The following is a 25,861-nucleotide window of genomic DNA, read 5'->3' as shown; positions in this document are numbered from 1 at the left end:
CAACACCCACCCGTAGCACACGCTCCAGCTGGTATATTTCACTGGTCACCCCCAAAGCCAACACTTCTTTTGGCCGACTTTCCTTCCAGTTCTTTACTGCCATTGACTGGAACGGATTGCAAAAAATCACTGAAGCTGGAGCCTTATGTCCCTCTAACTTTAAGCATCAGATGTCAGAGCAGCTTGCTGATCACTGTACCTGTACACAGCCAAGCTGTAAATGGCATACCCAACTACCTCATCCCCATATTGTTACTTATCCTCTTGCTCTTTTGCACCCCAGTATCTCTACTTGCACATCATCATCTGTACATCTATCACTCCAGTGTTAATGCTAAATAGTAATTATTTCACCACTATGGCCAATTTATTGCCTTACCTCCCTACTCTTCTACATTTGCACACACTGTACATAGATTTTTCTATTGTGTTATTGACTGTACGTTTGTTTGTGTAACTCTGTGTTGTTTTTTGACGCACTGCTTTGCTTTATCTTGGCCAGGTTGCAGTTGTAAATGAGAACTTGTTCTCAACTGGCCTACCTGGTTAAACAAAAGTGAAATGAAATGAAAATAAAAAAATATGTGAAAAACTTTTATGCCATCAAATAAATTCATATTTTGTATAATATCTCTTTAACGCAATAATGTAACTTTATGAAGTTAATTTACATAGAAGATTATGCTAAAATCTTACTGAGGAGAGGCAAACTAAATGGGTAAGCTTCTCCTCATATAGGTAGGCCAAGTAAACCGTGCAAAAGGCATTATGATCAAATTGACATATGACATAAGTATGGTATCAATTAGTAAGCCTAAAGCATTCAGCCAACAGATTACAGTAAGATAAGCATTATCACTGGTCTTTTGATTACGCTAACCGCTTATTGGTTGGAAATGGAACAGGAAATGTTGAACTTTATTTTTTTCCAACCAATCAGGTAATTCTTAAAATTCAAACCAGCCTACATGTATACGTCTGCTCTCACCAGTCACTTCATTTGGGGACTGTAGACCAACTGTTGTTACAACACGTCAAGATGATCAGAATCAACCTTGTTTGGATGTTAGTCAGTCAAATCTGTAAGTACCAGTTCAACCAACTGTCCCATACTGCACTGTCGTAATGGATAAAACATTTCAAACTGATCATATAATTATGTAAGATTGAAAAGTTATGTCTTCAGATTCAGTATGATGCAATTACGATGGCAATATAGTTGTGGGAAATTCAAGTGCAAATATTTAATGACAGTATTTATAATTTATATCATATATATATATATATATATATATATATATATATATATATATATATATATATACACACACACAGTTGAAGTCGGAAGTGAACATGCACCTTAGCCAAATACAGTTAAACTCAGTTTTTCACAATTCCTGACATTTAATCCTAGTAAAAATTCCCTGTCTTAGGTCAGTTAGGATCACCAGTTTATTTTAAGAATGTGAAATGTCAGAATGATAGTAGAGTGATTTATTTCAGCTTTTATTTCTTTCATCACGTTCCCAGTTGGTCAGAAGTTTACATACACTCAAGTAGTATTTGGTAGCATTGCCTTTAAATTGTTAAACTTGGGTCAAACGTTTCTGGTTGCCTTCCACAAGCTTCCCATAATACGTTGGGTGAATTTTGGCCCATTCCTGCTGACAGAGCTGGTGTAACTGAGTCAGGTTTGTAGGCCTCCTTGCTCGCACACACTTTTTCAGTTCTACCCACAGATGTTCTATAGGATGGAGGTCAGGGCTTTGTGATGGCCACTCCAATACCTTGACTTTGTTGTCTTTAAGCCATTATGCCACAACTTTTGAAGTATGCTTTGGGTCATTGTCCATTTGTAAGACCTATTTGCGACCAAGCTTTAACTTCCTGACTGATGTCTTGAGATGTTGCTTCAATATATCCATGTAATTTTCCTCCTTCATGATGCCATCTATTTTGTGAAGTGCACCAGTCCCTCCTGCAGCAAAGCACCCCCACAACATGATGCTGTCACCGCCGTGCTTCATGGTTGGGATGATGTTCTTCGGCTTGCAAGCCTCCCCTTTTTTCCTCCAAACATAACGATGGTCATTATGGCCAAACATTTCTATTTTTGTTTCATCAGACCAGAGGATATTTCTCCAAAAAGTACGATCTTTGTCCTCATGTGCAGTTGCAAACCGTAGTCTGGCTTTTTTATGGCGGTTTTGGAGCAGTGGCTTCTTCCTTGCTGAGCAGCCTTTCAGGTTATGTCGATATAGGACTCATTTTACTGTGGATATAGATACTTTTGTACCCGTTTCCTCCAGCATCTTCACAAGGTCCTTTGCTGTTGTTCTGAGATTGATTTGCATTTTTTCACCAAAATACGTTCATCTCTAGCAGACAGAACATGTCTCCTTCCTGAGCGCTATGATGGCTGCATGGTCCCATGGTGTTTATACTTGCATACTATTGTTTGTACAGATGAACGTGGTATCTTCAGGCATTTGTAAATTGCTCCCAAGGATGAACCAGAATTGTGGAGGTCCACAATTTTTCTGATTTCTTTTGATTTTCCCATGATGTCAAGCAAAGAGGCATTGAGTTTGAAGGTAGACCTTAGAATACATCTACAGGTACACCTCCAATTGACTCAAATGATGTCAGTTAGCCTATCAGAAGCTTCTAAAGCCATGACATCATTTTTTGGAATTTTCCAAGCTGTTTAAAGGCACAGTCAACTTATTGTATGTAAACTTCTGACGCACTGGAATTGTGATACTGTGAATTATAAGTGAAATAATCTGTCTGTAAACAATTGTTGAAAAAATTACTTGTGTCATGCACAAAGTAGATATCCTATCCGACTTGCCAAAACAATAGTTTGTTAACAAGAAATTTGTGGAGTGGTTGAAAACGAGTTTTAATGACTCAAGCCTAAGTGTTTGTAAACTTCCGATTTCAACTTTATATATATATATTTTCATTGTTTGATGGAATGGATAACATAGCTGACAAACTGATTTCTTTCTATTTTTGTGTAGCCCTGATTCACTCTGAAGAAGTTCCTCTGCAAATTCCACTGAGCACAGCTCAGCTCGGAGAGTCTGTATCTCTTCCATGTTTCTTCTCAGAGACAATTGATTATTTCCAATGGCTGTACTGGTACAAGCAAACTGCTGGTCAAATGCCCCAAATTGTGGCAACTGTAGAAAAGAAAAAATCTGCACATTTTGTTCTTAATGGAGAGTTTAACAACATACGTTTCACAATGGAGAAAGTAAAAGTTGGATATCTTCTTATCATCAACAATATCAGCAGATCAGATGAGGCAGCATACTTCTGTGGAATAGGAACAGTGTATGAAATTAAGTTTAGAAATGGAACATTTTTGTCTGTAAAAGGTAATTTTATTTCAGTAATAAGATATATCTCAATGTTTATCACAACAGTTTTGTTAAGTTATCCATAGTTATAGATGATGCATGTGTTGCATACATATGATTCTAGAGAGCCAAACTGCAATAATTGTGTATTCACGTGACACTTACATTTCTTCCATAAAAACAACATAAATTAGGTGTCAGTCAGAAGAGGTCACACTACCAGACTGTAGAACAACAGGCAGAGTCTGACCCAGTCCCTCCAGGAGACTCTGTGATTCTACAGTGTACAGTACTCTCTGAGACCTGTACAGGAGAACACAGTGTGTACTGGTTCAGAGCTGGATCAGGAGAATCCCATCCAGGAGTCATTTACACCCCTGGGAACAGGAGTGATGAGTGTAAGAAGAGCCCTGAGACTCCCTCTCCCACACAGAGCTGTGTCTACAGCCTCTCTAAGAACAACCTCAGTCTCTCTGATGCCGGGACTTACTACTGTGCTGTGGTCACATGTGGGGAGATCCTGTTTGGCGACGGAACCAAACTTACCACCATTAAAGGTACAACATCTTGTTAAATTGAAAAAATACCTTACTCTTGAAAATCTTTATGCAAACATTCAAGCATATTTTATAGATACCATTAATTAGTTTAAATGGGTCAAAGCAAAATAAATTGTGTTATCAACTATGCATGCTTTAACATCAATCAAAACAACATGTTTGTACCAGGAAACACAGTGGATACCATTGTCCTCAGCTTGGGAGCAGCAGTGGCTGTGTGTGTGATTGTCATTTTTATTCTTGTTTGTACCAAAAACAAGAGACAAACATGTGATCATTGTAAAGGTAAGTCATTTTATAGATACATATCTATTGTTTTGTGTCAAATGTGTTAGCTATGATCATTTAAAAGTAAAATATCACTTTATGTTCTGATTGAGCGCTTAATGTTATACTGTATGTTCTGTCTCCATTTTCATGCTTGGGTTTCTATCTGTTGATACAGCAAGTGTCTCTCAGCATATTCACCTTGATGATAACCTCTCATCAGAGCAGTCAAGTGGTCAGGTATGTAACATCTATATTATCCAATGTGTGAAAAACAAGAGGTACATTGCCTGTTACACGAGTGTGTATATTAGTCTGTATGTGAAGAATTTGTGAATAAATCACAAACTACAGCAGAAACTCATGAGATATTGCGGCACTGTTGTGTGTCATAAAGAAAACCTGTATTTAAATATGTTGTTATTTATAACCTGCCTCTATTATTTGGCCAACTCTCAGTTGATCCAAATTGTGGTTGATAGTTTTATTTCAACGTATAGGTATATTTTAGATGTTTGACTTTAAGATGTTAAATTACCCTCATATTCACTAGCTTATGTATTGTCCAGAAATCTGTAGTGTAACTTAAAATATTATATTGAACAATGTCAACATGCTGAAAAAATCTGTTTTGGTATTGGTCATTAAAAAGTAAATACTTTAGAAATGTTTTTGTTTTATTAAAACGTTGGTTTTGCATTGCCAAAGCCTGTCATTAACAAGTAGGAAAAAACATGACATTAAAATCTGATCCACGTTAGATCTGTGTTATAGCACGCTTGACCGGGGTTCAATCTGATACACGTTAGATCTGTGTTATAGCACGCTTGACCGGGGTTCAATCTGATACACGTTAGATCTGTGTTATAGCACGCTTGACAAAAAATCTGCAGTGTCGGCGGTCCAGGGCCCTGTGCTATGAATTGAATCCTAGCCTCAGAATGCACATTTCCCTTGAACATATTATGTTATTATTTTGACTTTTCTGTTATTGTGTACAATAGAGTCATTCTTTACTGTACTCTATTCCTTAGGTGCCAAACACAGATTTGTTAAATTATGCTGCATTGCATTTCTCTGAGAGGAAAACTAAAAGAGGAAGAAAGAAGAGAGAGACACCACAGGAGAGTGTGTACTCTGATGTCAGGTACTCAGACTGGGACTGAACTTTGTTTCAGATACTGCATAGACTTAATTATCTCAGTCAAGCGTCTCCATTTAGACAAAATGTAAGAGTTTTGGTAAAAACAATCTCAGGATATTGCTCTTGTATGAAATTTTACAAATTTAAAATACAATTTCCCAATACAATACCTTACACAATGGAATTGCAACCATGTTTCTGCTCAAATTGTCTTCTGGAGTGGTCAACTTATTCTGAGCTAGCTGATGTCAACTAGTAGCAGGAGGGTTTTCATCTTTATATGTCTATGTATATGTTGGTTGCATTGAGTAAAACGTTGAATGGAACCTTATCGTATGGGGTTGATATGTGCTAAATCATTTTTGTTCCATACATTATCACGCATCTAATTGTAACTATAAATGAATGTCGTAGTATTATCATTAGAATTATATATCACTGAATATTTCTAGAGTAGTGTCTTTTGTTTGTTATTAATTTTACAAGAGCTCAAATTCTTACCGTCCGGCATCTTCATTTTATTGATAAAACCATTTTATTCATGATTCAAGTCATAAGCAGCATTTTATACCTTTATGTAAATTCCTATTTTTGTATATCTCCAAGGTAATCATTTAACTTTATGAAGTCAATTTACATAGGAGATTATGCTAAGATCTTACTGAGGAGAGGCAAACTAGGATGGGTGGGTTACTCCTCATAGAGTTTGGCCTAGTAAACCATGCAAAAGGCATTATGGTCAAATAGAGATATATGACATCGGTATGGTATCAATTAGTAAGCCTAAAGCATTCAGCCAACAGATTACAGTAAGAGAAGCATTATAGAACTATAGTCCCAGATACATATCACCGGTCTTTTGATTACACTAACTGCTTATTGGTTGGAAATGGAACAGGAAATGTTTAACTTTTTCCACAGAGATCATGTTTGGCAAAGGAAAAAAATTGACTATTGGTAGTGTCTGAATATTATATTTTAAGTTGTTGTTTTCAAATCATGGTGGCTCATGTAGGAGAGTGCTTGTTATTTACGGAAGTGTGCATTGTGTTAAAAGGGACAGTCTGGGATTCAATTCAAGTTAATTCAAGTCAAGTTCAAGTTAATAGAAAATGATTCTTAAATAAAATACTATAGATTTTTGATATTTGATATTGTTTTACTCTTTTGTTTGTAAACAATGTTATTGTAAACAAACACTGTATAACATCAAAATGTGATGTCGTGACTTTACTTTCATTAATCTGATGACTGTTATTTAAAACCTCTTCAGGATCGGTGGGTCCCCTGTGGGACAGTTGAGCTAATGTAGGCTAATGTGATTAGCATGAGGTTGTAAGTACCAAGAACATTTCCCAGGACATAGACATATCTGATATTGCCAGAAAGCTTAAATTTTTATTAATCTAACTGCATTGGCCAATTTACAGTAGCTATTACATTGAAAGAATGCCATGCTATTGTTTGAGGAGAGTGCGCAGTTTTGAACATAAAATTAGGCTCATTTGGGCAGTCTTGGTACAACATTTTGAACAGAAATGCAATGGTTCATTGGGTCAGTCTAAAACATTGCACATACACTGGTGCCATCTAGTGGCCAAAATCTAAATTGCACCTGGGCTGGAATAATACACTATGGCCTTTCTCTTGCATTTCGAAGATGATGGTACAAAGAAAAACGGTTCATTTTTTCTTTGTATTATCTTTTTCCAGATCAAATGTGTTATTCTCCTACATTCCAATCACATTTCCACAAACTTCAGTGTTTCCTTTCAAATGCTACTAAGAAAATGCATATCCTTGCTTCAGGGCCTGAGCTACAGGCAGTTAGATTTGGGTGTGTCATTTTAGGCATACATTTTAAAAAAGGGGCGTATCCTTAGTTGTTACCTGATTAGATCAAAAATGTAACAATTAACTCATGAGGATTTGGGGCACCACGGAAGAAGTTGTTTAAAGAGTTACCATCTCCCGAATGACAGTCGTGGCCAAAAGTTTTGAGAATGACACAAATATTAATTTTCACAAAGTCTGCTGCCTCAGTTTGTATGATGGCATTTTGCATATACTCCAGAATGTTATGAAGAGTGATCAGATGAATTGCAATTAATTGCAAAGTCCCTCTTTGCCATGCAAATGAATTGAATCACCCAAAAACATTTCCACTGCATTTCAGCCCTGCCACAAAAGGACCAGCTGACATCATGTCAGTGATTCTCTCGTTAACACAAGTGTGAGTGTTGACGAGGACAAGGCTGGAGATCACTCTGTCATGCTGATTGAGTTCGAATAACAGACTGGAAGCTTCAAAAGGAGGGTGGTGCTTGGAATCATTTTTCTTCCTCTGTCAAATATGATTACCTGCAAGGAAACACGTGCCATCATCATTGCTTTGCACAAAAAGGGCTTCACAGGCAAGGATATTGCTGCCAGTAAGATTGCACCTAAATCAACCATTTATCAGATCATCAAGAACTTCAAGGAGAGTGGTTCAATTGTTGTGAAGAAGGCTTCAGGGCACCCAAGAAAGTCCAGCAAGCGCCAGGACCATCTCCCAAAGTTGATTCGCTGCAGGATCGGGGCACCACCAGTACAGAGCTTGCTCAGGAATGGCAGCAGGCAGGTGTGAGTGCATCTGCATGCACAGTGAGGCGATACATCATAACCCGAGGGGGTTCACAGTTGTTCAAATGTTGCATATACATTTCTTAGTATCTCGATATTGTGTTATATGTTAGAATGTCTAATAAACAACTATATTGTATACATTAATAATATTATTTTGTCAGAAATATGTAAATATAATAATAATAAAGTTTTACCTGCACCTGCATGCCGACGATACAGTTGTGTACTCTATCGTCCGCCCTGCTGATCATGCTCTATCTGAACTACATTATGCATTCATTATTCTGCATAAAATCTTTATTGACCTTAAATTATTGTTGAATACGTGTAAAACTAAGTATATGTTGTTTTCTTGAGTGTACGAAAATTATTCTAATGATTGAAGTGTATGTACCTAGTATGTTGTATTAGTATAGACTTTTAAAAAACATATTGATGAGTTAGTTAATTAAGAAGCTGGATATAAAAAAGGGTCTTCTTACATAGAAATAGGTCAGGCCTCCTGCTTAATAGTACAAAGCAGATCATTCAATCTATGTTCTTACTGGTTCTAGACTATGTTGAAATAATCTATATGAATGCAGCGGCCACTTCAACCTGTTAGGGCTAGGGGCAGTATTTGCACGGCCGGATAAAAAAACGTACCCGATTTAATCTGGTTACTACTCCTGCCCAGTAACTAGAATATGCATATAATTGTTTGATTTGGATAGAAAACACCCTAAAGATTCTAAAACTGTTTGAATGGTGTCTGTGAATATAACAGAACTCATATGGCAGTCAAAACCCTGAGACAAATCCTGACAGGAAACTGAAATCTGATGTGTGGATATCACTTCAAACATTTGCCATTGAAACACACAGGGGCTTGTGATTCATTTAGCACTTCCTATGGCTTCCACTAGATGTCCCCAGTCTTTACAAAGTGGTTTGAGTTTCCTACTATCAAAATTGACTGAAAGAGAGGATGTTTATCTTGGTCACAGGGGATGGGCCATTACCATTGTGACGTCGGCGCCCATGGGTACTCTCCCTTTTTGAAACGTTTTGAAAGACAATGCAACCGTCCCAATGGAATATTATTGAAGCCCTGGTTGGAAAAGCCCCTAAAGATTTATGTTATACAACGTTTGACATGTTTGAACGAACTTAAATATATATTTTTTGCTCATTCCTGACGAAAAGTCAGACACACACGGTACATTTTCACTAGCCTTCGGAGCGCGCTAACATTATTGGGACATAAATTATTAACTTTTTTGAACAAAACTACATTTTTTATGGACCTGGGATTCCTAGAAGTGCCTTCCGATAAAGATAATCAAAGGTAAGGGATTATTTACAATAGTATTTTTGATGGTTGATCGTTCCAAGATGGCTCCAACATTTATAGCCTAGACTTTTTTTCTGGGCATACCACGTCGTTTATTGCAAAGTGTGATTTCCCAGTAAAGTTATTTTTAAATCTGGCAAAGAGATGGCATTCAAGACATGTTAATCTATAAGTCTTTGAATGACAATATTACATTTTAACAATGTTTTCGAATAGTAATTTTGTAAATTGTAGCGCTGATTCATCGGAAGCATTTGAGGGAAAAGATTTTCTGAACGTCATGCGCCGATGTAAAATGCTGTTTTTATATATAAATATGAACTTTATCGAACAAAAAATGCATGTGTTGTGTAACATGATGTCCTAGGAGTGTCATCTGATGAAGGTTGTCAAAGGTTAGTGCTGCATTTAGCTGTGTTTTGGGTATTTGTGATGCATGCTAGTTGCTTTGAAAATGGCTGTGTGATTATTTCTGGCTGGGTACTCTGCTGACATAATCTAATGTTTTGCTTTTGCTGTAAAGCCTTTTTGAAATCGGACAACGTGGTTCGATTCAGGAGAGGTGTATCTATAAAACGGTGTAAAATATTCATATGTTTGAGAAATTGAAGTTATAGCATTTATGAGGTTTTGCAATTAGCTTGACGCGATTCCACTGGCTGTTGATTAGGGTGGGACGCAAGCATCCCACTGGCCCAGACAGGTTAAAAACTTTAGATGCATTTGACCGTAGTTCATTTTGTTTTATAATGGGTACATGTTCAATACACATCCCTGCATTCTCTATTATAAAGTAGGCTGACTGTCTTTGAGGTCACGTAGGTCTATGTGTTGCCTTCTTTGCCTTTATACAGCTCTTTGACCTACTGTAAACTCCCTCGGTTGTTAACATCTACAATAGTCATTAGACGTACGAGTAAGAGTTATCATACCCAGTGTCAGGGATTGCTAACTCTGGAAATTCCGTTGGTCTGTACAGAGTTAGGTAAATCAGCTCTTTGCCTCCCTTACATGGGGAATAATCTCCAAGCTGCTCTAAACATTGATGTTTTTGGTGTCTCTAGGTTAATCTCTAGACTGCTGAATGAGGCTTGTTACAGCTTACTTACAAAACCTTTAAAAGGAGTTTGTGAAACTGTTCAATCATGGATGTATGTAAAACATATTTGACACTTATTGCTTGTTACAGAAGACTACTGTTGTACATTGAATAGCCATTCATCCCTGTTACACCTTGATGTGATGGCTCTCTATGTCTGTACATAGTGTGAAAAGTGGTTGACCTAAAGTTATTACCCCCTAAACCTGAATCTGAAATGACCTTTATGATCTTTCTTACCACTATTACTTTGGGGTTTTAATCTTTTCAAAATCCCCACTGTGTACATGCACCAAGCATCCAAAGGCTCCAGCCATTGGATGCTCGGTGCATGTACAAAGAAAAAGAACATTCAATGGCTCCAGCCATTGGATGCTCGGTGCATGTACAAAGAAAAAGAACACAATTCAACCATTGCTGGCTGGTTGAGAAAATAATGACATTGCAAGTAGTCATGTTAAGGTTTTCAATGTTTTCTTGTCGGAGTTTTATGGTTTTGCATATGACTGTGCATTATATGTTGTTGTAATAGGGAAGAGAATCAGATCAAGCCTATTGGTATTCTTGATCAATTATTGATCCCAAAAAAACACATACCGGTTATGGGTTAATTCCACAGCTGTTTGCATTGCTAGGTAGTGTATTAGCATGGCATGAGACAAGATAAATAATACAATTTAAGTAAGTATAAATAAACAGTATTATCCTAAATTGAGAGATGAATAAAAAAATGTGTTTTCACATCAACCTCAAAAATCTTTCAGAATGTACCTGTTTTCAGTATAGAATGACATGTATACATATTATATTACAACTTTTGTGTTGGGGGGGGGGGGGTTACACAATGCAAATAGTCCGGGTAACAATTTGGTTACCTGTTCAGGAGTCTTATGGCTTGGGGGTAAAAACTGTTGAGAAGCCTTTTGTCCTAGACTTGGCACTCCGGTACCGCTTGCCATGCGGTAGTAGAGAGAACAGTCTATGACTGGGGTGGCTGGGGTCTTTGACAATTTTCAGGGCCTTCCTCTGACATCGCCTGGTGTAGAGGTCCTGGATGGCAGTCAGCTTTGCCCCAGTGATGTACTGGGCCGTACGTACTACCCTCTGAAATGCCTTGCGGTCGGAGGCCGAGCAATTGCCGTACCAGGCAGTGATGCAACCGGCCAGGATGCTCTCGATGATGCAGCTGTAGAATATTTTGAGGATCTCAGGACCCATGAAAAATATTTTTAGTTTCCTGAGGGAGAGGAGGCTTTGTCGTGCCCTCTTCACGACTGTCTTGGTGTGTTTGGACCATTCTAATTTGTTGTTGATGTGGACACCAAGGAATTTGAAGTTCTCAACCTGCTCCACTACAGCCCCGTCGATGAGAATGGGGACGTGCTCGGTGCTCCTTTTCCTGTAGTCCACAATCATCTCCTTAGTCTTGGTTACATTGAGGGATAGGTTGTTATTCTGGCACCACCCGGCCAGGTCTCTGACGAACTCCCTATAGGCTGTTTTGTTGTCGGTGATCAGGCCTACCACTGTTGTGTTGTATGCAAACTTAATGATGGTGTTGGAGTCGTGCCTGGCCATGCAGTCGTGGGTGAACAGGGAGTACAGGAGGGGACTGAGCACGCACCCCTGGGGAGCTCCAGTGTTGAGGATCAGCGTGGCAGATGTGTTGCTACCTACCCCCAACACCTGGGGACGGCCCGTCAGGAAGTCCAGGATCCAGTTGCAGAGGGAGGTGTTTAGTCCCAGGTTCCTTAGCTTAATGATGAGCTTTGAGGCTACTCTGGTGTTGAACGCTGAGCTGTAGTCAACGAATAGCATTCTCACATAGGTGTTCCTTTTGTCCAGGTCAGAAAGGGCAGTGTGGAGTGCAATAGAGATTGCATCATCTGTGGATCTGTTTGGGCGGCATGCAAATTGGAGTGGGTCTAGGGTTTCTCAAATAATGGTGTTGACGTGAGCCATTACCAGCCTTTCAAAGCACTTCATGTCTACGGACGTGAGTGGTATGGGTCTGTAGTCATTGAAGCAGGTTGCCTTTGTGTTCTTGGGCACAGGGACTATGGTGGTCTGCTTGAAGCATGTTGGTATTACAGATTCAATCAGGGACATGTTGAAAATGTCAGTGAAGACACCTGCCAGTTGGTCAGCACATGCCCGGAGCACACGTCCTGGTAATCCATCTGCCCCCGCAGCCTTGAGAATGTTGACCTGTTTAAAGGTCTTACTCACATCGGCTACAGAGAGCGTGATCACACAGTCGTCCGGAACAGCTGATGCTCTCATGCATGCCTCAGTGTTGCTTGCCTCGAAGCAAGCATAGAAGTGATTTAGCTCGTCTGGTAGGCTTGTGTCACTGGGCAGCTCGCGGCTGTGCTTCCCTTTGTAGTCTGTAATAGTTTCAAGCCCTGCCACATCCGACGAGCATCGGAGCCGGTGTAGTATGATTCAATCTTAGCCCTGTATTGACGCTTTGCCTGTTTGATGGTTCGTCGCAGGGCATAGCGGGATTTCTTGTAAGCTTCGGGGTTAGAGTCCCGCACCTTGAAAGCAGCAGCTCTACCCTTTAGCTCAGTTCGAATGTTGCCTGTAATCCATGGCTTCTGGTTGGGGTATGTACGTACAGTCACTGTGGGGACGCCATCCTCAATGCACTTATTGATAAAGCCAGTGACTGATGTGGTGTATTCCTCAATGTCATCGGAAGAATCCCGGAACATGTTACAGTCTGTGATAGCAAAACTGTCCTGTAGTTTAGCATCTGCTTCATCTGACCATTTTTTTATAGACCGAGTCACTGGTGCTTCCTGCTTTAATTTTTGCTTGTAAGCAGGAATCAGGAGGATAGAGTTGTGGTCGGATTTACCAAATGGAGGGCAAGGGAGAGCTTTGTACGCGTCTCTGTGTGTGGAGTTCTTTTCCCTCTAGAATTCTTTTCCCTCTGGTTGCACATTTAACATGTTAATAGAGATTTGGTAGAACTGATTTAAGTTTCCTTGCATGAAAGTCTCCAGCCACTAGGAGCGCCGCCTCTGGGTGAGTGGTTTCCTGTTTGCTTATTTCCTTATACAGCTGGCTGAGTGTGGTCTTAGTGCCGGCATCTGTCTGTGGTGGTAAATAAACAGCCACGAAAAGTATAGCTGAGAACTCTCTAGGCAAGTGGTGTGGCCTGCCGTGCACCAGCTTTTGTTTACAAATATGCACAGACCGCCCTCCCTCCTCTTACCGGAGTGTGCTGTTCTATCCTGCCTGTGCAGCGTGTATCCCGCTAGCTGAATATACATGTTGTCATTCAGTCACGATTTCGTGAAACAGGATTTTACAGTTTTTGATGTCCCGTTGGTAGGATATTCGTGGTCGTACCTCGTCTAGTTTACTGTCCAATGATTGCACGTTGGCGAGTAATATTGACGGTAACGGCAGCTTTCCTAGTTGCCTTCTTCGGGTCCGGACGAGGCATCCCGCTCTTCTTCCTCTGCGCCGCTTCCTTTTGCAAATAATTGTGATGTCTGCCCTGTGGGGGTTTTGGAGAATATCGTGTGAGTCCTGCTTGCTGCTGTTGTTGTTGTTGAATTTTTTTCCCTCTAATTCGAGGTGAGTGATCGCTGTCCTGATATCTAGAAGCTCTTTTCTGCCGTAAGATACGGTTGCAGAAACATTATGTACAAAATCATTTACAAATATCGCGAAAAAACCCCACATAATAGCACAATTGGTTAGGAGACCGTAAAACGGCGGCCATCTCCTCCGGCGCCATTCTGACCATGAAGCACCTGGGTGGCAGCATCATGTTGTGGGGGTGCTTTGCTGCAGGAGGGACTGGTGCACTTCACAAAATAGATGGCATCATGATGTAGGGAAATTATGTTGATATATTGAAGCAACATCTCAAGACATCAGTCAGGAAGTTAAAGCTTGCCCACAAATGGGTCTAACAAATGGACAATGACCCCAAGTATACTTCCAAAGTTGTGGCAAAATGGCTTAAGGACAACAAAGTCAAGGTATTGGAGTGGCCATCACAAAGCCCTGACCTCAATCCTATAGAACATCTGTGGGCAGAACTGAAAAAGTGTGTGCGAGCAAGGAGGCCTACAAACCTAACTCAGTTATAGCAGCTCTGTCAGGAGGAATGGGCCAAAATTCACCCAACTTATTGTGGGAAGCTTGTGGAAGGCAACCCGAAAAGTTTGACCCAAGTTAAACAATTTAAAGGCAATGCTACCAAGTACTAATTAGTGTATGTAAACTTCTGACCCACTGGGAAGGTAATGTTAGAAATTAAAGCTGAAATAAATAATTCAATCTACTATTATTCTGTCATTTCACATTCTTAAAATAAAGTGGTGATCCTAACTGACCTAAGACAGGGAATTTTTACTAGGATTATATGTCAGGAATTGTGAAATACTGAGTTTATATGTATTTGGCTAAGGTGTATGTAAATTTCCAACTTCAACTGTACATACTAACTCAGTTAGCCCGACTAACCTGTGCCTGTATATAGCCTTGCTACTGTTATTGCCTCGCTACTGTATTTAGCCTCACTACTGTTATTTTTCACTGTCTTTTTACTGTTGTTTTTATTTGTTTACTTATCTATTTTTCACCTAATGTGCTGTTGGTTAAGGCCTGTAAGAAAGCATTCCACTGTAAGTTTGTAACCTGTTGTATTCGGCGCACGTGACAAATAAACTTTGATTTGATTTAGTTATTACCTTTTGTAACAAGCAACAGCTATGAGCAACAGCAAATAACTATGTCACACATAAATCACACTATTCTGACAGAAACTGAATTGTAGAAACAATGGCAACAACATGTAAAACGTAAATATAATTCATTTGATTGCTGGATGATTAGTATAGAATTAGTCATTATCAGTCCCATCCAAAGCTTTTCACATCGCAGTAGACACTCTCTCCCCCCATCGCATCACTCTTGGCCTTGGCTGGAGTTGTGTTTTGAGGGAAAGACAGAGCAAGAGTACTGCAGCATGTCCTCACTGTTTCCCTGAGAAAAAAAAATATAATAACACATTACTGAGACAAACAATTAGAACATTTGCATTAAATCTAAGATTTCTCTGAGTTACACTTTATCCTCCACATGATTGATTATTTAATATTTCGGATTAGCGATCCATACTTATGCCTTACATTTTTTACATTTTTTACATTTAAGTCATTTAGCAGACGCTCTTGGTCTTAGCTACTGCAAAAAAGTAATAATGTCTGTTGGACAGTTGTGATGATTGCATGGCCAGTAGTTAATTACAATTCAGATAAAATAATTTCATTCCTGATCACATTGTTGATCGGAATTGGGAACTTCACCACCGGATTGAAGTGGGATGTTTCCTGCTTCAGTAAGAATACATCAAATTACTAGCTTTGATCAGTTAATTACCGTTTATAATCAAATAAGCAGGTATTTATCTTAGTTAAGGCAGGGTGAACAAAACATACAGAAAATAACTACAGAAGTATGCATTTTAATTAATTATATGCCGAATAACAGGACACATATTATTATAATGTGATTGAATTTATATTACCCATGGGGATGTCCAAATACTTGCAGCCATTAATCTGATTATTTAAACCCAAACTAAAGTCTAAAACATATGTACAAATAAACCAAATGCTTCTAAGATAAAATATTTATAATCACAATTGACTTACCATTACAACAGTCACAGATCTTCTTATTCTTCCTTGTGTACATGAGGTAGATTATCAGAACGATACACATTAACAGTGCTTCCCCGAGGATGAATGTTACTGGAATCAGCACATTCCTTCTGGGGTTTTCCATTAACAAGGAAGACAAGAAATCAGTCAGAAGTAAATTCCATCTTCATATGGAATGCATAATCCTAAATACTGAAAATCTAATAATTTCATAATGTACTCTATATCAAGACAGTGAATGACTGTTCAACAGGGCCAAACATGGAAGATGATACTAAATATGTATAATTGACCCTTCATGTCCTATCAATATCCAATTTTGTTCCATTGCCCAACAGGATTTCCCCACATGTGGCTAAAGCACAGTAGTAAGTCCCAGCGTCAGAGAGACTGAGGTTGTTCTTGGAGAGGCTGTAGACACAGCTCTGTGAAGGAAAGGGAGTCTCAGGGATCTTATCACACTCATCACTCCTGTTCTCAGGGGTGTAAATGACTCCTGGATGGAAGTCTCCTGATCCAGCTCTGAACCAGTACACAATTTGATCTCCTGTGCAGGTCTCAGAGAGTACTGTACACTGTAGAGTCACAGAGTCTCCTGGATGGACTGGGTCAGACTCTGCCTGTTGCTCCACGGTCTCCCAAATACATTTGTTTTTTATTTATTCCAAATTTAACAGTATTACAACCCAATTTCTTCATATCGATTATGTTTTTTATGAGGTGGGAAAAAGCAACAAAGATACTTTTCAAATGGACAAAAGTAAAACCGCATTAGTTTGAATTATTGTTATTATAGACAGGACCCAAGAGTATTACCACATGCTTAAGAAAACTTAAAGAACACCAGTTGAAGTCATAAAATGTCACGTCCTGACCAGTAAAGGGGCTGTTTGTTATTGTAGTTTGGTCAGGGCGTGGCAGGGGGTGTTTGTTTAGGGTGTTTTGGGGTTGTTTGGGTTATGTTCTATGTTAGTGTATTTCTATGTTATTTCTAGTTGGTCTATTTCTATGTGGTGTTTATTGGGTTGACCTTCAATCAGAGGCAGCTGCTTCTCGTTGCCTCTGATTGAAGGTCCTATTTATAGTGGTATTTGTTCTATGGGGGTTTGTGGGTAGTTATTTCCTGGTTTTGTGTTTGTTGCACCTGACGGGACTGTTTGGAGTCGTTTGTTTTGTATACGTGTTTATTTTGTTTTTCCTTCTTCCAATAAAAAAAGAAGATGAGTATACATTTTCCCACTGCGTTTTGGTCCACTCCTTACGACAATCGTGACATAAAATCAAATTAGTTAACTAGCGGTTCTTAACTAGTGAAAAGATAATTCATTATTACTGTGGACAATAACAAGGGATGCATTTCCAAATGTCACTTTATCTGTGTACATGGCTGCACAATAATATATAGCTGAATTAATTAGCTTTTCCTCTGAAATGAACAAGTTAAAACATTTTCTCTCACCTATTACACAGTTATGCAGAGGATCTGTAATCCCCTCCTTGTATGTCACATTACTTGCACTTGAGTTGTACATTGAATGACTTCAGGGTACTTTCCAATAACATATTTAAACCAGTTGGTTGGACAGCTTCAAGGGTCAAATGCTCCCCAAGCTTAAAGGTCACTGTATTGAGATGATCAGTGACAGAATCTGTTGAAGAAACATAAAATACTACACATGTTGAACTAAACTGAAAATGGGTAAATTATTTATTAACCCACCTATAATGAAAATGATAAATAGTATAATGAAGCATTGGGTCATACTTACAGACTGTTTTGACCGAGAGGAGAAATGCACATGGTTGGATCATCTTTACAGCTTCAGACTACCAAAGAAACCAATACACAGGGCTGGATCATCTCTGCAACCCTCATTTGAATTGTTTTGCTGTACTAAGGAAAAGTAAAACTTTTTTATGACGTTTTGATTGGTTGTCTCAGGTTAGATGGTCTGTGAAAGGCCAACGTCATCTGCAAGACAGATTGCTACATGGGGCTCAGAAATGTTATGCAAGTTGGTTGATATGAAACCTTTTATAGGCCCAGTTTATGGTTAATGAAGAGAGCAATCCATGGAAAACATAAAATATGACAGAGAAGGAGCCATGCAGACGTACAAATGATGCTAGGTACAGGTCTGTCTTATTTCATTTAATTTCATTATCAACTACAGTATGTCACATTCACATAGTTAACATAGTATTGTAATCTAACATCCAAAGGACAGTCACATGACTAACATTTATATTTCTAGGGTTCACGGCAGGTTCAATATTTTCAATTTAGATTCAGGAGACTTTTTGTGATCTTGTCCGAGATGTTGTTTATAGAATATAAATAAACAATGTGGTTGTGTGTTCAGAGATGGACTCAGATATGTGGAGGGCAGGTTTACCAGACCACAGACAGCAGCTAAAAAGTGAGACACTCTAACTTCAAAGTTCAGATAAATGTGTGCAAAGTTCACACAACCATTGTTGTTGACACTTTGCTGTAAATCTTGTTTTGCTTGTCAGAAGAAACTGATACCATTTTGTGAACAGGGTAACCTTTGGTATGACAAATATTTGAGAAATAAGATTTGAGGATTCATCAAAAGAGCCTATGTGATATAAATATTTTATACAGCAAAATGCATATCGTACAATAGCTGCATTGTCTGTTGTGTTCACAGGTAAGTTAATTACATTAATTAAATTAAACTGCTACACAATATCTAATATAGAGAGAGTCGAGTTGGCATTTCTACACATTCTAGGTAATAAGTCAAGTCACTGCCTTGTTATAATGTGAGAAACATGATTTCTTCCTCACTAGCAGAACATCACTGCCATCATGTTGTTACAGAATTAACTGAATCTAATCACAGAAAAGGGTAGTCACTAGTTACCACAACCACAAAGCAAAAATTGTCTATATTGAAAAAATTATTGAAAAAAATAAAATGGCTTTTTGGTCTTAATTTAAGGTTAGGCATAAGGTTAGCAGTCTGGTTACTATTAGGGTTAAGGTTATGGTTAGGTTTAAAATTTAAAGATTTAAAGAAGATAACTTGTAGAAATGGGTGGAGTTTATGACTTTGTGTCTGTGGTAACTAGTGATGACTACAACTGTGGTATAAAAGATCATCTATCAATGGAACTAGAGTTTGAGGATGAGGTCATGGTGGGGGCACCACACAAAGCCTTTACAAACAACAACACACATCCAGGTATTAACAATGGGATTTCCTCTGGTGGAACTGTTTGATTTAATTGTTTGGATGATAAAAATGTTGTCTTCTGCTTTTTATTGAATTGAATAATCTTAAAAAAAACATATCTTATTGCAAGAGTGTTTTTTTATATATCAAACTATTCAGGGAATTTGGTGGAAAACCTTTGTCAGTCAAGCATAAAGCTAATTGTAACATGTGGAAGTTCAGTGTGCAGTAAAGTAGGCCTAACACAGCTGTACTTTTGTTTGGAATTCATCCAAGTTTGTTTACCGCTAGTTTAACATTACAGTGAAGAGCTTTCAGCCTATGAATAGTTGCAAAGTGTTAGTCGTAGTAGTATTATATTTGACTGCTTATTTGCAGTCATAGACTGAATTTCACACCAATTTACAATTACATAATATCATCAAAAGTAAAATCCTAAACTATCACAATACTTTATACATAATACAATGTTAAAATATGTTATATATACAAAACAATAATTTTACAACAAGGTGTTGGGTGGCAGCTTTAAAAAAGTCATCATTGGGGTTCTTAGGTAGGCATTTCTTAGGCGCCTGGACTATATGATGAATGCATTGATCAGTTTAGTGAAGTATGGGATGAGAGAGTTCTGATTGCGGCCTGACAGATATAAAATATCATGGCAGCTCAGTTAGTAGAGTATGGTGCCTGCCTGAAATGTCTGCCTGTTTCGGTGGGATGGAGCAACATTCTTGCTTGAGAAATTGCCCTTTGCTAAGAAGCTATTTTTGTTGATTTCTGACCATTTTAACTGATAACAATCAGAGTAAGATACTTGTCAACCAGAAATGATTTCATATTGAGATAAAAACTGCTGCATTGGACCTTTAAGCACTTTGAGGTTCGGCTTCTATTAGATGGCAAAGTGTCAGTCAGAGACATTTGGTAATAAAATGCTTATAATTTAATCCACAAATATCAATATAATATCTTAAATGAACACGTTTTCATGAATTTGATGATATAATCTTGAAGCACATTCTGAAACAGTATGGGACTTGATCCAGGAAATACGAAGGTCTTTCCCAGCATATTTTTCTAGAGATATCCATGGTTGCAGCTCATGTAAACTTATCGAAACAGTACGATTGGTCGAAAATCCCCATACCGAAAAACAAAACAGGACACAACAATTTGAGTGACAACTTTGTTATTTTATTTCACAAAGCAGTTTAGTTGAGTTACGCTTGGAAAGTAGAGCTTATAGGAAACATGCAGTTTTGGAGACAGTGTTGCAATTGTTAGCAGAGATCTAGTTGTGAGCAAACACTCCTACACTCATTTGCTAGCTACAGTACCACTGCCTTGTCAGTAACATGTCTCCAGTTGTGCTTACATTTAGCGGTGACACACCTTTCATATGTATTCACTTTCCATCCGTGGTGCCAATATCAACATCACCATCATAGTGTACTGGCAATTTTCTAGCACAAGCAATGATAACATTCTTAGTGGCCGAAGATCCCTTGTATGTACAATTGGGATGGGAATCACCACCTGTACGTGTACATATGACTACAATGAAGGGATTGTTGCTTTGAACCAGATTATTTTCCTTCGGTGTGCCACCACCAGTGCAGATGGCTTTGACCTGATCTGAATTGGCCAAGATGAAGGTGTTCTTCACTTTGCATTTTCCATCAGGCCCGTTCAAATTCAAGATTTCCATCTGACTCTTACACTTCTGGATTGTCATTTCCCCATCGACGTGTTGTTTTAGGAAGTGATTATATTGTTGGTTGACGTCGGCCATCACTGTAGCACACAGCAACAACAGGTACAGGAAAGCCTTCTGGAACGTCATGACTTGGTCTTAATGGAGAAACAGGAGAGATGAGTCAGACAGTAGTAATATACATCTACCACCCTATCTTCACTAAATGGAGAAACAAGAGAGATCAGTCAGACAGGGTGGTAGATGTATATTACTACTATCTTCACTAAATGGAGAAACAAGAGAGATCAGTCAGACAGGGTGATAGATGAATGCATACAGTATAATACTATGTTTGCCATCTTCCAGTAAATGCAGTATGCATACCAGCAACATTCCATAGTAAATGTAGCACCCACCCCTTCCCCTCAAATTGAGGTTCTGTATATTTTCTTAAAAGGGGAGAGTTAAAACTGCTTTGTATCTCAAACAATTAATTTATACCGAAAACAAGACAACATGTGATTTACAGCAATGCACTGTGTTAAAAACAGTTACATACTAAGATAGAGGAAGTAGAGCCATCATATTCCAAATTATATATACTGTAAATTACACAAACATGATCTACATTATATCATTGAAATTGTAACGATGGTCGTCAGGAATGGACCAAGGCGCAGCGGGTTGAGTGCTCATAATTAACTTTAATGAAAACACTTATACAAACAAACCGATGGACGACGAATACAGACTTGAAGGCAAACGACAGCAGTTCAAGTGACAACCTCCCACAAATTACAAACACACCCTAATATATAGGACTCTCAATCAAAGGCAACTAGACAACACCTGCCTTCAATTGAGAGTCCACACCCCAATTAACTAAACATAGAAACAGACTAACTAGAAAGAACATAGACTAACAGAGCAGTGACCAAAAAACCCCGGAATACATAAATCAACTACCCTCTACATAATACACACACCCCGAACCACATAAACCAAATACCCTCTGCCACGTCCTGACCAGCCTACACTAACAAAATAACCCTCATACTGGTCAGAATGTGACAGAAATCATATTTTGGTGACAAAGATGTGGCAATATTTTACTAGAGCGAGAACTGGTTTCAATGGCCTTTGATGTAACTGGTTAGTTGTTTTCTGTCCTCTCAAATATCTCTACAGATACAATACAGCATTAATCAAAGACAGCAATCTTCAGATACAGAGCTATTCTTTAATGCTCTAGCACTATAATGCTCAGGCAATTACATTTTACCTGTTTGTGATGAACTTAGATGTTGGTCACCCTGGACACCTGTGGTAAAACATTGCATGGATTAAAATGGTTTAAAATTAACTATTAGCTTTTTAACTATTAACAGTCAAGTCTTCCCCAAATATCTGCCACAGTCAATCAAGAGAGATTTCATATTAGGGTGCCTTCAAATCAAAACTCATAAAATGCATGTCTGACAGTGTTGGGGTGGGGAGAAATGATTCGGTAGAAATGCTGTACTACATTTTCAGTTGGTTTACCGATTCGTCTTTTCAACTTTTCTGGCGGACAGCGCAACACAACCCTAGAAACAATCAAGTCAATCTTACCTGTCTGCAGTGAGCCTTCTTGTGTGGTCTTATCTTGATGGTTATGGCCTCTGTCTCCCAGAGTATGGTAGAAGGTACCAAACCTGCTTGATTTATATAGATATGCTGAAGAGGGACGTTCTCATTTCAAATAGTAAAATCAATATTTAAAAAAATATTGTAAATACAACAGACACTGTTCCCAGTGGCGATTTGAACATGATAATGTTGGTGAGGCAAACTATCAAAAAAGCGGATATGCATCAAAACCACTATACTACACTACACATTGAATGCAGCATAATAAACAATGGCAGAAAAAGTTTTCAGCCACACACAAAATACTTTCCTTTCAAATGGTACCAAGAATATGCATATCCTTCCTTCAGGGCCTGAGCTACAGGCAGTTAGATTTGGGTATGTCATTTTAGGTGAAAAATGAAAAAAAGGGGGCTATTCCTAAGAAGTGAAATGGATTCCCATACAGTTCCAGAGAATTGGCATCATGTCCTAAAAAATAGAACCAGTTTCAGAGAAGTGACATCATCGCAAACAACATATAGAGGACAGAGTTCCAGAGAATTAGAATCATCGTACTGTTCTGTTCTGACTTTTAAACTTGAAAATATGAAATGTCCTTTTTCATGTCACTGAAGGAGAGAGGAGAATGTAGAATGTTTACATTCTACCAGGATATGTTATTGTCAGACCTCAGTGATCCTATGGGAGGAGAGAAGAGACACAGTTTAGTACGAATCAACATGACAGCCGTGAGCTGCGGAGGAGTGAGCAATTTGGGCAGAGGTCAGGTTAAGATGAAGTGAGGAACAACATATATCACTAATCTACTGGATAGCAACAGAGGTGTATTGGCTGTTCAGATGTGTAATAAGGGGCTCAGCATAGGATAAAGGGTTAAATACCAGTGCTGGTGTGAATATGTTCCTTGTCTGTGCAGCTATATGACCCAATGAGTTAATAAACCTGGTTTGAGTTTTACTAATTGTCCATGAAATGTTATAAGGTTCATTTAGAACCTAACAGTACATAAAATATAGTTGAACCAGTTTCAGAGAATTTGCATCATCACAAACATACTGTATAGCGGACACACTTCCAAAGAATTGGCATTATAATATGGCTATGATGTGCCAAGAAGCATTCTAATTAAAAAGAGAATACGCTGGGACAGCGTGACAGAATTTGAATATCCAGAATCCACGTTTTTTTATTGACTTCAAAATGACATCATCCAATTCACCAAATCATAGTTACATTTAGGATATGTGAAATATAATTGTACATTTTCTTTTTTTAAATGTGTATAAATTGACAATAAAAAAATTGATATATTCACACAGCATGCCACAAACAGAGCAACACAAAAATTAAACGCCTACTTTACAACACATTCCCCAAGGTAATCAACATATGATTTCCAAATTTAGTCAAACACTTCTGTTTTTTGTTCAATTTTAGAATATACAAAATACAATGGTATGTAGCTGTAGATAGTTCAGTCCTCCAGTTTGTTATTGAGGGTGAAAATGAGGCTTTCCAACTGATTACTATACCTTTTTTTGCAGCAATTAGACCTACATTACTAAATGTTCTCTGATATTAATAACCAACATTTACATTTCCCAACAGACATAGTCATGAAGATCGATGGATATAAATTCCTAGACACAATGAAATGATGGGTCATACATTATCCCAAAATGGTGTCAGTTTACCATTAGACCACAGCATATGTAATACGGTTGCTTTGGGTTTTTTGCTTCTCCAAAAGAGATGTGACATTTCTGGGTGCATTACATTCATTCTGGCAGGAGTGTAGTAAGTTCTATGAATTATCTTAAATTCCAGTAGTTTATGTCTTAGGTTGTAGGAGCGGTATGAAAATGTTCAAATTCTAAAATCTGCATAAAGAAAGCATGCACATTTTCCCACCAGTGGTGTGTTTCCACCAAATGTACTTTTTGCAGATAAAAACCAGTGCTTTTCCCTTAAGTTCAACGTGCTTCCATCGCATTTTAAACTCTGACGATAGTTTTGTCACAAAAACTGTTGCGTTAAATAGCAAATATTCCTGGTCATGGCACATAGGCTCTAGCCAACGGCTCGTAGATAAAGTGCGTGTAGGCCACATTTGTCAAACTCATTCCATGGAGGTCCGAGTGTCTGAGGGTTTTTGCTCCACCCTTGTATGTGATTGATGAATTACACTGAAAAATATAAATCCAACATCCAACAATTTCAAAGATTTTACTGAGTTACAATTCATGTAAGGAAATCAGTCAATTTAAGGAGATTCATTAGGCCCTAATCTATGGATTTAAAATGACTGGTAATACAGATAAGCATCTGTTGGTCACAGATACCTTAAAAAAAAGGTAGGGGCGTGGATCAGAAAACCAGTGGGACCACCATTTGCCTCAAGCAGTGCAACATATCTCCTTTGCATTGAGTTGATCAGGCTGTTGATTGTGGCCTGGGGAATGTTGTCCCACTCCTTTTCAATGGCTGTGCGAAGTTGCTGGATATTGGTGGGAACTGGAACAGAGAGCATCCCAAACATGCTCAATGGGTGACATGTCTGGTGAGTATGCAGGCCATGGAAGAACTGGGACATTTTCAGCTTACAGGAATTGTGTACAGATCCTTGCGACATGGGGCCATGCATTATCATGCTGAAACATGAGGTGATGGCAGCAGATGAATGGCACGACAATGAGCATAAGGATCTCCTCACAGTATCTCTGTGCATTCAAATTTCCTTAGATAAAATGCAATTGTCCGTGGCTTATGCCTGGCCATACCATAACCCCCCCCCTCCACCATGGGACACTCTGCTCACTCGCCCACACAACTGCCTAGTACAGTTGAAACTGGGATTCATCGTGAAGAGCACACTTCACAAGCATGCCAGTGGCCATCGAAGGTGACACCGAACTGCAGTCAGGTCAAGACCCTGGTGAGGAAAATGAGCACGCAGATGAGCATCCCTGAGACAGTTTCTGACAGAGAAGCTTTTTGTGCATAAGGAACATTTCTGTTATCTTTTATTTCAGCTCATGAAACATGGGACCAACACGTGTTGTGTTAATATTTTTGGTCAGTATAATTAGTAGGGAACTCCCCTCACCTGGTTGTCTTAATTTAAAGTAAAATCTGAAAATCCGCCGACACTCGGCCTGCCGTGGAATGAGTTTGACACCCATGGGTTGTGAGTGTATGCTAGTTTACATGATGAGATTATTATGGATAAGAGAGCAAT

General features: G+C 38.6%; 2 protein-coding genes across 2 annotated transcripts; one reads left to right on the top strand and one right to left on the bottom strand.

Moving 5' to 3' along the window:
- The first annotated feature begins 756 nt into the window (after nucleotides 1–756).
- LOC115169305 (uncharacterized) lies at nucleotides 757–6,491 on the top strand. Its single transcript, XM_029724797.1, has 6 exons — nucleotides 757–1,082; nucleotides 3,027–3,386; nucleotides 3,563–3,925; nucleotides 4,097–4,213; nucleotides 4,374–4,435; nucleotides 5,230–6,491. Exons 1-6 carry the CDS (start codon nucleotides 1,040–1,042, stop codon nucleotides 5,359–5,361), a joined length of 1,077 nt encoding a protein of 358 aa, XP_029580657.1. The 5' UTR covers nucleotides 757–1,039; the 3' UTR covers nucleotides 5,362–6,491.
- A 13,976-nt stretch (nucleotides 6,492–20,467) lies between these two features.
- LOC115169294 (ribonuclease-like 3) lies at nucleotides 20,468–22,700 on the bottom strand. The gene is made up of 3 exons (XM_029724781.1): nucleotides 22,603–22,700; nucleotides 22,274–22,312; nucleotides 20,468–21,146 (listed from the first exon to the last, which is right to left on the bottom strand). Exon 3 carries the CDS (start codon nucleotides 21,136–21,138, stop codon nucleotides 20,701–20,703), a length of 438 nt encoding a protein of 145 aa, XP_029580641.1. The 5' UTR covers nucleotides 21,139–21,146; nucleotides 22,274–22,312; nucleotides 22,603–22,700; the 3' UTR covers nucleotides 20,468–20,700.
- Between the last annotated feature and the right edge of the window lie 3,161 nt (nucleotides 22,701–25,861).

Source organism: Salmo trutta, chromosome 3 (assembly GCF_901001165.1).
Source record: "Salmo trutta chromosome 3, fSalTru1.1, whole genome shotgun sequence".
Taxonomy (NCBI): Eukaryota; Metazoa; Chordata; class Actinopteri; order Salmoniformes; family Salmonidae; genus Salmo; species Salmo trutta.
This window is presented reverse-complemented; position numbering and strand designations above follow the sequence as displayed.

Coding starts and splice junctions, on each gene's coding strand:
- LOC115169294 (XM_029724781.1), bottom strand. CDS start 21,138: ATGACGTTCCAGAAGGCTTTCCTGTACCTGTTGTTGCTGTGTGCTACA.
- LOC115169305 (XM_029724797.1), top strand. CDS start 1,040: ATGATCAGAATCAACCTTGTTTGGATGTTAGTCAGTCAAATCT. Junction 3,926..4,096: donor CAAACTTACCACCATTAAAG/GTACAACATCTT, acceptor TGTTTGTACCAG/GAAACACAGTGGATACCATT. Junction 4,214..4,373: donor AACATGTGATCATTGTAAAG/GTAAGTCATTTT, acceptor CTGTTGATACAG/CAAGTGTCTCTCAGCATATT.